Source organism: Plectropomus leopardus, chromosome 7 (genome assembly GCF_008729295.1).
Source record: "Plectropomus leopardus isolate mb chromosome 7, YSFRI_Pleo_2.0, whole genome shotgun sequence".
In the NCBI taxonomy this organism is placed as follows: domain Eukaryota; kingdom Metazoa; phylum Chordata; class Actinopteri; order Perciformes; family Serranidae; genus Plectropomus; species Plectropomus leopardus.
This window is the reverse complement of record NC_056469.1, coordinates 28,738,040-28,754,775: the sequence shown is the minus strand read 5'-3', so window position 1 is coordinate 28,754,775 and position 16,736 is coordinate 28,738,040. Positions and strand designations below refer to the sequence as shown.

Here is a 16,736-nt window from a genome sequence, read left to right as displayed (position 1 = left end):
TTGTACATTTCTGCAACCCACGAATATGTAACATTTGTACGTTTCATATGTATCACATCAGCATATCAAGAACGACGGTAGTTGTCATGAAAAGTGGTTGCTTTTTTTTTTTTTACCAGGATATTGACAGCTTCTCCAGTAATGATTGTGCCACCAAAACCATTTTTAAGCCCCCCAAAATCATCTTTCCCTAACCATAAATGTAATTTATTTGTGGTTTGAAGAAATGTAAAATGCCAGCATTTTTCTGGCAATTGGGTGTCAGTGTGCATAAAACAGCATCAAAATAGAGCTGGTTCATCAAAAAAGTGTCAGTGGAGGATCCCTGTAACCCCCAGACAGAGGTGCTAGCTAAGCGCCCAAAATCCTAGAAATGTCCTAAAATCTGATAAATGTCCTAAAATCCTAGAAATGTTCTAAAATCCAAGAAATGTCCTAAAATACCCAAAGTGTCCTAAAATCCTAGGTACACCCTAAAATCATGGAAAAATCCTTAATTCCCAAAATGTCTTGAAATTCCAGAAATATTCTGAAATCCTAATAACGTCCTAAAATCCCAGAAATGTTGTAAAATTATAGAAACATGCTAAAATCCTGGAAACATCCTAAAATCCCTGAAATGTTCCTAAATCTGGGAAGCATCCTAAAATCCTAGAAATGCCTTACAATCTTAGAATTGTCCAAAAATCTTAGAAATGTATTGAAATCCTAGAAATTTTTTTATTTATTTATTTTTTTGCAAAAGTGGCCCCCAATCAAAAATGATTATCCCTGGAGTTTAACATCAGAAGGCTGCAGCCTGTTGGTTCTTGATTATTGAACCAGGGAAACAAACACTTAGATTTGACCTTTAGGGTAAAACTTTGCTGAGAGCATAAAACCCTTTGAACGGTCTCTGTAATGAGTCATGCTAAAAAGTTACTGAGCTCGGTCACTGCGACCTTGTCGTTTATCTTGTGACTACTCACATGTGTGAACTCGGTCTCATCCGAAGCCATGAAGTACCAGTCAACAGTGGCTCTGGCGGGCACCTCGCCCCTCATCTTACAGGAGATGCAGCCCAGTTTGAAGCCTTCGTTGGCCACCGCCTCTGTGTCCGGGTCCACCTCCACGCAGGCTCCTCGGCACAGAGCCGCTGCAGAGTGAAAAAGGGTGAAGAACACACAGTTAGAAACCTCCTGTGTCACCTCATTGCTCTTTGTGTATTTGCGGGTCACAGGGTTAAGAGGTAAGAGCCGTGGGAGGCCATCATCCTCTCTGTCATGTACCCGTGACACGAGGGAGAGGCTGAGACATGGGCAGAGCTCTAGTGTTTTCTAGTATCTCAGTACTTGCAGGCAAACTGACTTAACAGTACTTAACGAAACATATATGCTACAGTAACTTTTATATTTTTGCGTGCTTGCTCCCAATGCTTATTGCATGCGTTTTTTTTTCTTTTGTATCGGGCATAGCTTTTTTCTTGCATGTTTTTATTTCCACTCATCAATCATAGATTGTTGTGAATTTGAATCATTTGCTTTTGAGTTTTGTCGTCATTTACATTTGAGGTGTTTTTCAGTCCGTGAATCTGAGGGGAAATAAAGAGGTTGCAGTGTGCGATACTAGTTTCTTGCATTCTGTTAATTTTTAACTGATCTAAAATCATATATAGAAGCGTGAGTCTATATATGCCATCATCATCATGACACATACTCCTCATCGGCCAGGAGTTACACACCTGTAACTCCAATTGTTTCTCTCTCACACTGCACCTTGCAGTTTCCACTGAGGCCTCAGCATGGCTCTCAACCAATGATCTTGTGCTATTCTCAACTTTGACCTCTGGGGATGTGTTTGTTTTGAATCGCAAGACGGGAGGGAGGAAGATGAGGGAGAGGACAGGAAACACAACGCTGATCAGATGAACTGAAATCATTAAAAGTTTGAGATTCACAGAGGCTCCACAGCGTCCACGGCCTCACGTGCACAAATATCTAAAAACAAAGGTCTAACTTTTTACTCCCTGGGATACAAATGTTGCAGCACCAAAGTGAGAGTTAAAAAAAAAATGACACAAATAGAAATGCCACCACACCGCAGAGAAACATGAAGAGGGGGAATGATGAGGGAGGAGGAGAGAAAGAGAAAGTTAGCACAGGCTTCTGTAGTAACAGCCATTTCTGCAAAAGCATGGGGGGAGATGGGGAAGCAGGAGGGAGGAGGCCTAAAGCCGGCTGATGCACTGCAGAGAGAGAAGAGGGAGGGAGGGAGAGAAAACAGGGAGGGAAAAGGAGAGAAAGTTAAGAACATAATGTAAGAATTTCACAGGCCCCAAAATATAAACCCAAACGTAAATGCTATTGTATTGAAACAAGAGATGGACACGTGCATTTAAACAAAAGACAGACCTGAACCCAGCTGGACCCGTGAAAGACTGAACCCCGGCCTGAAAGTCACTGATTTAATTCCAGGTTTAGTTTTAGAGAACCTGAACAGCAATGACGCCCCTGAGGAGGAGCCATGGCCACCCTGAACTGCTGCCCCCCCCTCTGGGAAAAATATTCAGAGGCCAAAATTACTGTTTTGAAGCATAACTAGACAACCTAAAGGCCCCCACCACAGACTGTATATAAAGACGGGCGTTACGCCTCCACCTATCCCCTCTATGCTTAAGTGAGGCTAAAATATCCTATGATACGAGCGCTGCCATCTTGCGCTGGTGGTGTCATTGAAAGCCGGAGTCTGCGCAGTAATGTTATCCACATTGGGGAGTTCCCGCCAAAACACCCGTCAGACCAATCACAAGCAGCTCCACTGAATGCACATGGATTGGCTGACACAGCTGTCAATCATGGCGAAAAAATCCCCATTTTAGTGGAATTGAATAACTCATTAAAACCAAACTTATCATAAAAATGATCATTTAAACAAACATCAGGGTGATAGAGCTAACTTCAGTGACAGAAACCATCTTTGGGAAAAAATTATTTTAGGGTGTGCTATTTTTAGTTTGGCCTATGTCCCATTCACTAACATGGACAGACAGGCTCTATGACCTATACTGCAGACAGACACCAGGGGGCGATCCAGACTCAAAAGCTACACTTTAAGGGGGAATGTCATGTTATCCATCTTTACATACAGTCTATGGCTCTGATACACCAAGCCGATGATCAGTCATTGGTGTAAGATCCCGACGCCAAAAGCCTCCTCTCGCTGCAGCATGATGCGCGGACAGGCAGCGTCTGTTGTGAACGCAGCTGGAAGAAACCTCTTGTGTCCGTGGTTGAAAGGAGAAACTCAACAACTTTTAAATATTTTGAAAGACTTGGATATCAACAGGGTTTTGGATGGCACAAATATCCAAATGCCGACCTTTTCAAGAAGGTGGTTAAATGAATGGTAGAGGAAAGCTGTGTTCACATTATCCAACAAGTCTGCCACCAGAAAACTTTTTAAAAAAATCCTGTTTCAGTGCAACAAATCAAAATGACAAGCAGCTCCAGATGCGCCACGTTTCAGTATTTTGATGTCATAAATGTAATTTTTGGATATGTTAATCGAAATAGGCATGGCTGCATGTAACCAGGAGTATTAGTGAAAAATGTATTTTTGTTAGCCTTGTAAACAGCTCATAGGAAATACTGCCTTTTTTGGAATAAGGGCATAAAAGTGGAATATTTTTTATGCATGCAAACATAGTTACAGTCTACATGTCCGGGTGCTTGTGATTCCAACTTCATTGTAGCATCATCATTGTTGTTTTCGCAAATCTCAGCAATTACTTTGGTGAGTACAATGTTATATTCACCCACAGGATGAATCTCCAAAACTATGAAAATATGAGTGAAGTTGTATTTAACCACAATTTATCTTTAAATAGGATTTACACAAACATGAGACATACCACAGTAACTCAAGTGAGCAAGTCTGAGCCTATAAAACAGGGTTCAGTTAAGGCCGGGGTTTTGCCTTCTGGGGTTTTCTGGGAGGCAGGTCTGCCGAGGACCACTAGATTATAGCAAGCAGACCTGAGGCAACCAGCATTTTGCAAATCCTGCTTAGAGAACAGTTGCACTTATACAAAAAGCAACACAGTGAGTGAAAAATACATTTTGTTTTATATTTTTCATCTTAATCTCTGCTCTAATTAGCTTTCCTGTCTGTTCCAAATGTGACTGTTTGTGTTAATTACAGGCTGCTGTAAACTGCATCACCTGTCAGCGCTGCAGCTAATCCTCAGCAGAGGTCGATGAAAGTCATTCATCTCTTAAAGCTCTCGAAAACTTCACAGGTAAGCAAATTCAACATTTTTGCAAATAGTCACCACCAAATCTGTGGTTAAACATAAATGTACAATGATATTTTGACTCAAGTCTGTGAGAGATTCTACTGTATAATATCAGCTTCTACTGCAGAGATACTCAACTTACAGCCCGTGGGCCAAATCTGGCCCCCAATAGGATGCCGGGGGCCCCCCAAACATTTTGTAATTTATAATAAAAATAAAGCAATTCACACTGGGAATTGTTTTTGTACTTTTAGTATACTTTAGGTGCCATAGTGCTATTTTTGTTTTATCAAAAATAGTGCCAGTGAAGGATCCCCTGCACCCCCAACTGAGGTTCTAGCTAAGCCCCTAATGCCCTAAAATCGTAGAAAAGTCTTAAAATCTGACAGAGATCCTAAAATCCTAATGTAAAATCCTATGTGAATGACAAAAAATTGAGAAATTTCCTAAAATTTGAGAAATGTCAAAGTCCTAGAAATGTTACAAAATGTACAAAAACATCCTAAAATCCTACATCCTACAAATCCTAGAAATATCCTAAAATGCAAGAAACATCCTAAAATCCTAGAAACTCCCAAAAATCCTAGAAATGTCCTAAAATATGAGAATCATATTAAAATCCTAGAAATGTCCTGAATTTTTAGAAACGTCTTTAAATCCTTGAAATGTCCTAAAATCCTACAGACATGTATTGGGCTGCTGTGACTGGCCCCTGGCCTCCTGTAGTTTTTCAAAAGTGGCCCTCAAGTAAAGCAAGTTGAGTATCCCTGATCTACTGTTCAGAAAAGACAGAAAGACAGGCAGAAAGAGACACCAGACAGACACAAGAGCAAGACATCCCATGCAGAGAAACACAGAAGGGTTTGAGATGGCTGGCATATCGACTGCTCAGAGAAAAAGAGGTGAGACCTGGAACACAGACAGAGGAGACACATTACAACAAAGCACATGATTGACAGCGGGACAGAAATTAAGGGGGTGTCTGAGGACAGAGGACAGCACTTAAGTAACAGGACAAGAAGAATGAAGAGAGACAGGTGAAAATCTAGCGGCACACACAGACAGCGTGGGGCAGTAATCCCGAAGGAGGTTGGTGACGCAGCGAGAGGCGAGATTGTGCAAGGTGGGCAGGGATGCTGCTGACCGTCCGAAGCTGAGACAGCGAGTTCAGAAGACAGCGAGAGACAGGGAGACAAAGATGAAAGCCGACACAAAAGGAACTGCACATTCAAAGTGCGGACTAAACAGAGAGGCCAAACTGCCTCGGCAACATTTCTCACCAGCAGCAGCAGGACACATACACACATCAGAAATGCAAATCCATTGCGTAATCTGTGGATGGAGGTTCAGGATTATGCAACGGATATTCCAGAAATTGCAGATTAGGAGGGTTTTTTTCTGATGGGGGCTGGCTGCTTAATCCCTCATATCAGTTGCTGTATACCCCCGAGGCCTACAAAGCAAAAAATAACCTGACCAAAAGCTTTAGCAGCACAAAAGACCATCGACCCACCGAGGTTATAGCTGTCTTAGCATGTGGCCGAGAGCTAAAGGAAACACAAAAAGGATCAAGGGTGTTTGCTGAGTTTGCCATAAGACGCAGGGAGAAAGGAAAATTGGATAAGCGAGACAGCGAAAGAGACGAGGGAGGACAACATCTGTTTCCATGACTGGGTTACCAGAGACAAAAACACACGCATATACTGCAGGCATATATAACCTGGGGAAATGCCAAACATCCATGACATTTCCCCTGAGACTGAGCAAGGAAGAGACTTTCCATTGGAACAAGTAGACGCACACTGAGATAGAGCGTCCCTTTCATTTTAACCAACAAAGCTGGTGGAGCGACACCACACTGCTTTATCAGTAAACAAAAACCCTGAGGACTTCCTATCTGCTTTCTGTTCATTTCTGCATCACACGTTCACGCCAGAGCCAGGCAGCAGCTCTCTTTCTTTACTACACCTATCAGCTCATTGGCTCATCGCTGCCCTCTTTTGCTACTTAAATAATTCTCAAGTCACAACAAAAAATGAAGAAAAAAATTAGTCTGTAACAATGTGTTTTTGGTAACAGCTACCGCATTACTTCAAGAGCACAATTTCTCATTTGTAGAGTCCAAAAGTTGAAATAAGGCATCAACATGTGATTGTGAAAAACAAATGCACAAACATGGCACAGATATGTAGAAAGTTTCCAACAACAAAAAGAGGATCTCTCAGTAGCTAGAGAGTAACATCACAACGTCAGTTAAATCCAACCTGTCCTTTTTCATTTATCTCTTTTCTAAGGTGGCACTGAGGGTCAAAACACTACAACAGCTCAGAAAACACTACAACATTTCCAAAAACAAACAAACATTTAAGGAAAAAAACCTACATTTCCAAAATTCTGTACATTTCAGACAACAAAAAAACACCACCTCCCAAAACATTGTTTTGTTTTTTGAAGTGTCATTTTGTTGTGGAACATGTTATAGTGTTTTCTGAGTTGTTGTTGTGTTTTGATTCTCAGGACAGCCATATTTCTCTCCCAAAATCAGCTTTCTTTTATTACTGTAACAAATAATAATAAGTCAACAAAAACCACCAGTGATTATTTTACACAGTCCCGTCTCCTAGAAATGATGTTTATATGTTTTTAATTTCCAACAGTAAACACATTTTGAGAGAAACACGACGCCACCCACATTTTCAGTTCTCAAGGACGACAGTGAGCGTGTTTTTATGTAGACTGCGATCTGTATCTGCTGTCTAGTTTCATGTTGATCTCACTTCATTCCTTTCTGTTGTGAGCTCTGTTCTCTATAATTCATGCACAAAGACTCTTAGTGTTGCATGTTCAATGACATTTTGTTCCTCAAAATAGATCTGGATCTGTTCTGGAGAATGAAACACAAGGCGAGCATTCTTCCTCTCTCAAAATCCTCGTCTTACAACTCTATTCAACTTGTTGGTGAAACTCAGAGCTTTTGTCCCACCAGCCCGTTTTTATTCCCAAATGTCAAATACCGTCGCTCGGTCACAGCATCAGTTTTAAATGTTTCCATTTATGTGGTAATATAAGGAGCATGAAACGATGTGGATATGTCCAACAAACCCCAGACTTTCACCCAGAAGCCAGCTGTTTGCTTCCCATATGAATGTTGAGCCAAACTGTTTTTTTTTTCTTTTTCTCAACCTAGCCACGTGCTTTTGTCGGACAAGAAAGTAAATGTAAATACGAGGTGTTCTACACATGCTGCAAGTCTATTTTGAAGACTGCATGCATCTAACGAGAAGAAACTATTAATTTCCTAAGAGTGTTTTGAAAAAACACACTTCATGTTACAGACGTCACTTAAATTTTGACCACTTATTGGCAGAAAAACAAGGTCTAAACCCAACCTATTATCACCCATAAGTTAATCTTGCTAACTTTTGCCTTTATTTTATAGGACAGGGAGAGAGAGGAAATTGCATGCAGCAAATGAACGCCGGTTGGGGTGGAACCTGCAGCCACTGCATCAAGCACACAGTCTCGGTTCGTGGGTCGCCCACTCTACCAGGTAAACTACCAGGCACCCCTAACGTTGCAGACTTAAGTCCATTATTTGTCTCTTTCAGCTCTGTTGTTGGTCTCCACCTGCCCCTGAGGGAGATATCTGGCTCTTAAGTTGTTAAATGCTCCACTATGTTTACCAGCTTGTCAGTATTTGTGTCCGTCTGCTGTTTGGTGCTGAGCAGGTAGCGCTAAGTGGGTTCATTAGAGCTTTTTGGCTGTGAACAGCTGCTGAAGCAAAATGGTTGCTTGAGTGATTAGGCTGAACCAAAATAGTGATGCTACAGAAACCAAAGCAATGAGCTTAAAGGCGCTAAAACAGCTCATAGACATTTAATGACTTTATTGATTTTTCACTTTGCCAGCTGGCAGTCCTTTCTGTCAAGACAGGTGACACATTGTTCAAAAACACTCCCTCCACGCACACATTGTATTATCTGCATGATCTGCTTCATAATGTGTATTTGTCCTTCTCTGCCCTTGTGCAGTTCTGGCACACACACACACACACACACACACACACACACACACACACACACATACACGTACGCATTTTCGAGAAGCACTACCCCAGTGTAGGCTTCATGTCTCTCTTCTTATTGGCCTGTCTCCAGGCTATCAGCCTCCTGACTGTCAGTTTATTTTACTTTAGCTGAAGCTATTATCCAAACAAGCAGCCTGCACAGCTGAGTGTACACGTGGTAGCTTCAGTTTTGTTATTTAGCCTCAGAGAGATTGTTTGCATTTGTGTATTTTGTACTACTTTAGTTAAAGACGGTTTATGTATTCAACAGGTGAATAACAAAGTACTTTTCCAATAAACACAAAAAACTTGCAGCTTCTCATCAAGCTGATATGTGTTTTATATAACCAAAAATACGTAATTATTTTGACGGTGTTGTCAATAATAATAATTAATAAACCAATGAGGTTGCAGCGCTACAAATACAAATCGAGCTGTGATGAAGGTCACCTCGTCCTTCAAAGCCCCTGTCATTCCCCTGACTCCCACCCCCCTCCTACAGCCACAGGAAACCGTGCCACAGACCTCTGTCACACAGCTGGATGAACACGGGCTCAGGTGTGTGTGTATGTGTGTGTGTGTGAGACACAAATAAGCAGGATGCATGCAGCCTGCAAATTAGGTCGTGGCACAGTATCTCGCCCCGGATCTGAGGGTTAGAACAGATCTGGCAGTAAAAAAAGCCTCACACAGAAACTAAATTAAACTCTTTTCGAAATAATATTCATGCAGCTTTGAGGCTTCAGAGTCTGACAGATGCGGCACATGTGAACCGCTTTTACAGTTTCTAGAATCACGTTGTTGTTGTTGTTGTTGTTGTTGTCCAGACTGCAGGACCGCTCAGATGGAGTGAATCAATGAAGAGCTCCTGCTGTCTGTACAAGGCGATAAATATAGATCCAGACTTTGTGTATACTAAATTGTAGCAGCTATTGCAAGTTTCGTATAACATTCATGTACAACCTGATATATTTTATCAGGGCTTGAAAGCAAACTCAATCAGAAGACAAGGTGAATTAAGAGTACTCAATTTGAATAGATTATTCAACTTTAAGGGAATATTGGCTATATTTTTTGCCTTAAAGGTTAGCTCTTTGAAACCTGAGTAAATTTGCTTGAATTTTTTGAAGAAGGCAATGAGCAACCTACAACAAATGTAAAACAATAACAAGAAAATGACATAAAAGGTGCTAATATATATATATAATGTACATATTCTGTGACATAATTTCAAATATATAATAATAATAAATATCGTTTCTGGACATTTTTCTTATAATACTCTGTTTTTAAAACCAATTTTTCAGATTCTTTTCTTTTCACCTTTTGCCAATTTCTTGCTTGTTGCCTTTTTTCATATTTTTGAAAGAAATCAAACTGATTTCCCCAAATATTAAAGATTTAAATGCTTCTGAAAGGCGTCTGAATGGAGGGGTGTTGGGTGCTTCACAAATTCTGCTTTCACAATGAGTTATTTTCCGATTTAAGCCAGAAAATCTACAAACAGTAAAACTCTTCTCTAGAAAATTCTCAAACCAAAGCACGGACCATAAATCAGACTTGGTTTTGTGCAGAACTTGCTGCAGTGCACCACTTGAGTAGTCATAATTAGTTTAGGTTCTCCCCTGCCACTTAAAATGATGATGAGCCCCTCCGTAATGTGATTACCAATTTGTGCAGTGGTCGGAGTGGAGCGATGGAATGGACGTGAATCCAAATGGCTCGGCGCGGAGAAGATGGTGTGGTTGTTCAAACATCCTGTTGACAGTGATGTGCTTTTACCATAAGTCCGTGCTCGAGCCATTTGCAGACTATATGGCTCCGCTCCGAAAGAGTCTCTGCATGCATTACTTAAGGTTACCATCAGATACATTAGGTTTTACAAGCCTCTGGTCTGGCTTGAAAGCAACTACACTGTTTATACTTGTGAATAATCTTGTTGTGTTTGGAAAGAGAGGAATATTTTGGCTTCTCGAGTATCATAAAAAAATTAAGTTTGTTATGTTAGTGAGCTACTCGCCCGTTGTCAGTCCCAGCTCTTCAAATACTGATGCTTTGTCAAGCCCCGAGGTGTGTGATATCAACACCAAAGGCGTTTATGAGAAGCACTAGGCTTTCAGCTCATTTAATCTCCCTTTTCAAATAAAAACAGACCCATTCATTTCAGATGTTTCAAACGTCACTGTTTATGCTCGAGCAGATACAGCCAATAGATGGCACCAGAGAGCAGAGTCTAAACTTCCTGACACCAACAAACGAGGTACCGGTGGACGAAGTTATAATATTGTACCTTTTAACAGAGGCAGCGCTGCAGACGGCTATTAGACTGCTTTTAGGCCATTAAATAGTTCTGACAGAAATGAGTTAACATTTTAGCATTCCCAGTTCCCTCGTCTCAAAGTCTGCAGGTTTTCTGAATGGGTTTTTGGTTAGATAACACAAGCTTATGAGACTTTCACATTTTGTTCTACGACATGAAATATGTCACCATAATACCCCACTCATAAACATTTAAGCTTTAATGTGTCTCTAAAAATGAGGTTGCTAACATGTAGCTGAATGAGCTACAGAACGTCATCACGCCGTGCCGAACACGATTTCTCAGCCTTGTTGTGGTGGCGACGTTAAATCATGCGACTATGTGGTTACTTTATAGCCTATCTTTAGAGTTTAACCTGTGGTGATTGCACTTTGGCTTCAAGAATCCTGAAAGTGGTGTTCATTTATGGAGATTATCTCACTGAACTAAATGTGTAAGTATCATAAACGTTTGTTTACCACAGAGTCTATTTTATACCATAATCAAAAATTCAATGGAAAAATCCCACAGGATTTTTGTTGACAGAGCGACAATAACTTCAGAGAAACATCATCCCTGTGGCACTCTGTTACCGAATCCTTCTGTTATGCTATTTTAAAAATGTGTCTCTGCGCTGTGTTTCTCACTGACAAAATTCTCATGAACGGCCTCTCATGTCATAAAAACAACTTGGTAACTCAGAGGTAGTTTTATAACACGAGATGCCAACTTGACATCATAAATGCAAAAACATGGCATTTCTTACCATTGACAAGTTTGGTCAATGGTAAGAAACTTTTTTTAAAATCAATTCAAGCATTAAACATCAATTTTTGATCACTGTAAAGTGTAATATGTTCATGTTAACTGCTGTCCGTGTAAAATGACCTAGATTAAGTCTAGGTCATCCCATGACCGCAGCGCTACTTGATGATCTGTAAATGAGAACGTGTCGAGAACGAGAGCTGTCGGTCCCTCCGCAGCCGTCACCAGACTTAGATAGAGCTTAGTGTGATAGCTGTTTCGGTGAAGCTTGTGAACACCATCCTAGTTAAAACTGGTTGTAATATGTTTGTTTTCTTTCCTCCGAGATCAACTGGCGTCCAAAAACTTCTTGAACTCCATCTGATGTTTTTTGTTTTTTTTAGCACATGCAAAAGCATGTCAAAATACAAAAAATGAGCACAAGCTGCTATTTTTTATCAGCCTCAATCTGTTCATTTGCTCTTGTTTTGGGAGATTCCATCCAATTCCCTGTCTGGTCTTATATCCTCATCCTCACTGCGTCCAGCTCCAGATGTGCTCACTTGCTTCAGTCCTTAACTAACCCGCCGGCTCCTCGTTCGAACTGTCTGTTTCTGTCAATCGAGGTTGTGTAACCTTCTTACTTTTTGCCAAGCTTCACTTCTCTGGCTCAGTTTTCTGCAGCTTGGTTCAACTTTATACACTTGAAAAACTGCCACTTTTACATCACGTCATTGCTATAAGTACCATGTTTTTTGAGATTATGAAGCATTGTTGGCTTGTGCATGTATGTGTGGTTTGTAGTTTTGTTTGACTGAGTGCGAGACAAAGAGCAGCTGGCTGATTGTGATAAGTGCTCAGTAAATCTCTCTTTCAGTGCATGGCTTCCTTTTTGTGCTCAATTTTAAATCTCTGTGCTTAAAATTAGATCATCTGTGACAACAGCATGCCAAGTAAAAAAACAATCTGGCATTGGCTTTTTTTTTCATTTGATAAACATAATGAAAACCTCAAATTATTTAAAGGAAAAACATTTTTTCTCTCCATAACCATAACCAGCCTCTTCATCTTGTTTAAATTGTCTGCCAATGCATGCCAATTGATCATTTCACATCCATTTATGTTTTCAGATAAACCAAGAGGCCATAAATAAAGAGAAGCTGTAAATTTCCTAAGACAGGCCTGTTAAAGATTATTTCCTTGCAGCATTGCTTCTCTTCCTGTGGGTGTCAGGAGACCACAGTAACTTAAAGGTGACAGACTGTGTAGCTCGGGCTATTTTCATTTCAGTGAAGGGTGTTTTTCATGCTGTAAAATAGTAAATGTCAGTAAATGGCATCTTGTGAAGGTGGGAAATTGAGCCGTGATATCTCAAATGATACAGACACCAGCAGGAGGAGTGGAAAGGTTAAGGACACAAATTTAAAGGAGCATTTTCTCTTTTAATTCATGATACTAGTTTTTTTTTAGTTTTGGCTGATAGTAGTACAGAGATAGCACATGCAGCTGACTTGAGTGAAACACACCAGCTGCGGCGTGCTGTAGAAAAGATGGACGCAAGTGTTTTTCAACGTGGGAAACCCAGTTAAAAATAGGCTTTCCCATTGCCATTAGACCAGAGCCGCGTGCATGGACATGCAGTAGCAGGCCTTTGTTTTAGTGTTTTTTTCTGGTGTCATGGAGGCCGGTAAAAATGTTACAGTGGTAACTTCTTTTTTATATATCGCTTACTGATTCAGTCTCTTTCTCAAACACGGTGCAAACTAAATTTTGAACAGCGTTTGAGCGCTGTCTGTTATTACAGCGAGCTAGCGGAGGGGCCAAAATGAGTGCGTCCCCTCGGGTGTTGTGTTTTCATCACTGCCCGTTGGAGCCGATTGAAGTTTGAGTCGATAAATACCCATGCTGACTTAAGAGCCATTTGATCCAGAAATGAATACTGATTATAATCTTTCCCATTAAATTTGGTGGATTATTTGCTCAGTGAGAAGCATCAAATGAAAAAGAAAAGTGCCTTAAAGGTCCAGTGTGTCGGATTTAAGGGGGTATATTGGCAGAAATGGAATACAATATAGTAAATATATTTTCTTTAGTGTATAAACACCTGAAAATAAGAATCATCTTATTTTTGTTTTTAGTTTTATTTATTAACTGTTCTTAATCACCAGGTTCATTCGTTTTGGGGAGGAGGAGATCTCTTTGGATAATTCGGCTTCTGATAAAAACCTGCTGAACGTCTGGATCAATAATAAGGTGAGCACACATTAGCAGATCCAGAACGAGCCACCTGTCTCTGACATCCCCCACAGCATAGAAGAAACACTGATTTGTAACATCAAACTGCTTTATTCAGCATTTTTATGAGTTTTAATTGCCGGGTTGTTTTGGAGAGGAAGAGACCTCTGACGATAATTCTGCTCCCAGTAAAAACCTCCTGAACAATGAACTTTGAAGAAATACTAACTGGAGAAATTTCACCTGGTTGCAATCAGCAATCCTCTCAGCTCGATACTACTGAATCCCCCTAAATCTGTGACACTGTTCCTTTTACAAGAACATTTAAGAACAACTCATTTCTTGTTCTGAAATTGCAACATTAACTCACTGAAAACGTCCGTACCTGATCAAGAGCTGAAACAATTTGTCAAATTATAAATCAGTTGAGCTCAGATAATTAACTATTCATATAATTAATTAAACGTTGAAGCAATTTTTCAAGCAAAGACACAAACATTCTCTATTTTCCGCTTCTCCAACATGAAGCTTTGCTGCTTCTGCTCTCATATCAATGTTAATTGAATCTGTTGGTAAAATGCTGTTATGAAAATCAAAGCAGGCACTTTTCACCATTTAATGTAATTCTATAAACTACTTATGAAGCTGATTACTTGAGAAAATAATTTCAATATAAACAGATGATGAAAATGATGATTAGTTACTTGATTAGTAACTGCGGACACACAAACCCACACATAGCTGAATGCAACACAGGGAGAAATGAATGATCTACATTGTTCTCGTCATTTGATTTCACAACACTGCTGTATCTGTGTGCATGTGTGTGTACATGTGTGTGTGTGTGTGTGCCCTCCATTTTAACACCGCCACATGGCCTCATCTCATTACTCTTAAAAAAAACCTGAACAGCTGGGCTTTTAGCAAGCAATCGAGCCCAATGATAAAACACTCACTCACACATCTCAATCTGAACACACACACACACACAGACACACAGACACACACACGGGAGAAAACCCTGTAAACATAACAGGACAGACAGCGGTAGAGAGGGCAACACCAGACAACAGGAAACACCTCAACAACAGTGACAAAGTGCACAGTCAGTGAATGGAGGGTGAGATTGGATGGTGGCTCATGCCAAGGTGTTGCCATTGCGGCGTCACCATGGCAACACCGCCGCTGCTCACTCACCTTGAAGCACCAGGAGGGCCAGAGGTACCAGCAGCTGCAGCTCTTGTACAGAAGACATCCTGACAGGAGAAAGAAGACCGGTGGTCGCTCTCAACGGCGTCAAAACACAAACACACACACACACACACACGCTCTTCAGAATGGGAGACAGAAGACAGATCTAGCACACAACTACTCCAGCTCTGTGGTGAAATCCTTGAAGATGCCCAGAAATGTCCTGACTGCGATTAAGAGTCTGGGGGATGAGAGGAGGAGACTCTTTCTTGATGCTGTTGGGACTCCGGGTGTGGTCCGTCTTCTTCTTCTTCTTCTTTTTCTCAGCTCATTCAAGGACTGGAAGGAGGGGCAGGTGGGTCTTCTTGCTGATCTGGTCCTCTTAAGCACCTGAAAACCCTGACAGCAGCACCAGCAGTGTGTGCCCAGCTCACTGCCTTGTCCCTAAATCACTCTTTTGAGCTGGAGAGTTTTCTGTCAGCGTGTGAGCGTATAGAGTTACAAGAGGGAGGAATCACTCCGAGTTTCAGGTTTCGGCCTCTCGTCAGCTCCAAATGGGCCTTTGTTCAACTATTTATACTCTGAGGCACACCCTTTCAGCCTGTTTAGCCTCACAATGTGCATGCACCAAATAACGCCCCGACACACGAACTGGTGGATAAATGGTACCATCAGATTAACCATAAAGGCTACTGGAAGACTGATATTTTAGGGACCATGCTGAGGAATGTGTGCCGAAAATGGAAGACGTAGTGTATAAGAGCGTTTTGCATGAGTTAAAGAGTGATAAAAATCTGTTGCATGCATGAATTCCTTCGACAGGAAACAGCTGCACTTTTCCCACGTGTGCGTCTGCAGATACAACTGAAAGGAGGGTCAGGGTTTGATAGAGCCGCAGTCTGAGTGAAATGCATTTGGAAGAAGTGTGAAATCCTCTCGCTTTTCCACCTCTCTTTGGCTTTGGAACAAAAAAATCCCCCTTTTTTTAATTGTTATTGCCTCATATCAGTGTTATTGCTTTCTTTCTGCAGTCCATATTGCATTTGCACAACTACATATCTCTTTTAAGTTAAGCTCTAGGCAGTGATCTAGGGCAGAGTGTGTTTACCTCTGATTTATTCAATTGAACTCATCCGCTCTTTGTGCACATCAGTTAAGCCATGTGGTTTGTGTGGCTGCTGTGTGCGCGTGGTGCTCGTGCAGGTGGCTCCCCGTGCTCAGATGGGTCACCAGCACATGACACCAGTCTGAAGGCGGATTGACAGGCATGCATTGAACAGCTAAGAGGGGGTTTATTTACGCTGCTGCCCGCCCATCTGTGCGTCTTTGGAGGCTAAAAAAGTGCGCTATTCTTCTTGTGCATCCCAGCGGTGTGGCTATGAATTAATCATAGGGAGTTACGTCTTTTAGGCTGACAATCAACTAGTCTGGAATCAGTGATTTTGCTTAAAATACATTAAATTCTAGCTTTCCTCTTTTTAAAAAAAAATCCCGTAAACGCAGCACAGTCGAGCGCAGCGTCCTTTTACCTGTCGCCTTTTTAAAAGCAATTTTTTATTCCCTCACTGGTATCCTTGAAACGTCTCGTCCTGTTGATGGGTCAGAGGTGGAGGCTTTCCATCCCGCGTCAGACGCTGCAAGTCTCTCCGCTGTCACACCGGGGACCATCGGAGAGATTTTGAGCACGACACACACAAAAAAACAAAAAATCTCCTACTTCTTCCTCTTATTGCCCTCAAGGAGAGATGCGCGGTGGGAGACAGGCTATCTTTTGGAGAGCCGCATTGGAAGCTGACCGAGACGTCAAAAAGGAAGAAAGGCGGAAAGGGAAACAAAATCGGTAATCTCCAGAAATTGCATGGTGTGTCAGTGGAAGGATGCCGCGCTAATCAGTCTTTGGGATGGGTGAAGGCTGGGGGAGGGAGGTG

The 16,736-nt window shown here is 41.3% G+C and overlaps 1 protein-coding gene across 2 annotated transcripts in view; it reads right to left on the bottom strand.

Moving 5' to 3' along the window:
- scn1ba (sodium channel, voltage-gated, type I, beta a) overlaps positions 1–16,736 on the bottom strand; it is a 27,031-nt gene extending 10,295 nt beyond the window's left edge. The window contains exons 1-2 of one of the 2 annotated variants that reach the window (XM_042490403.1): positions 14,815–16,736; positions 969–1,135 (exon numbers count right to left, since the gene is read on the bottom strand). In XM_042490403.1, the coding sequence (XP_042346337.1) occupies positions 969–1,135; positions 14,815–14,872 (225 nt within the window). In that variant the 5' untranslated portion in view covers positions 14,873–16,736. The remainder of the gene's footprint in view (positions 1–968; positions 1,136–14,814) is intronic. The other variant, XM_042490404.1, reaches the window with a different exon arrangement.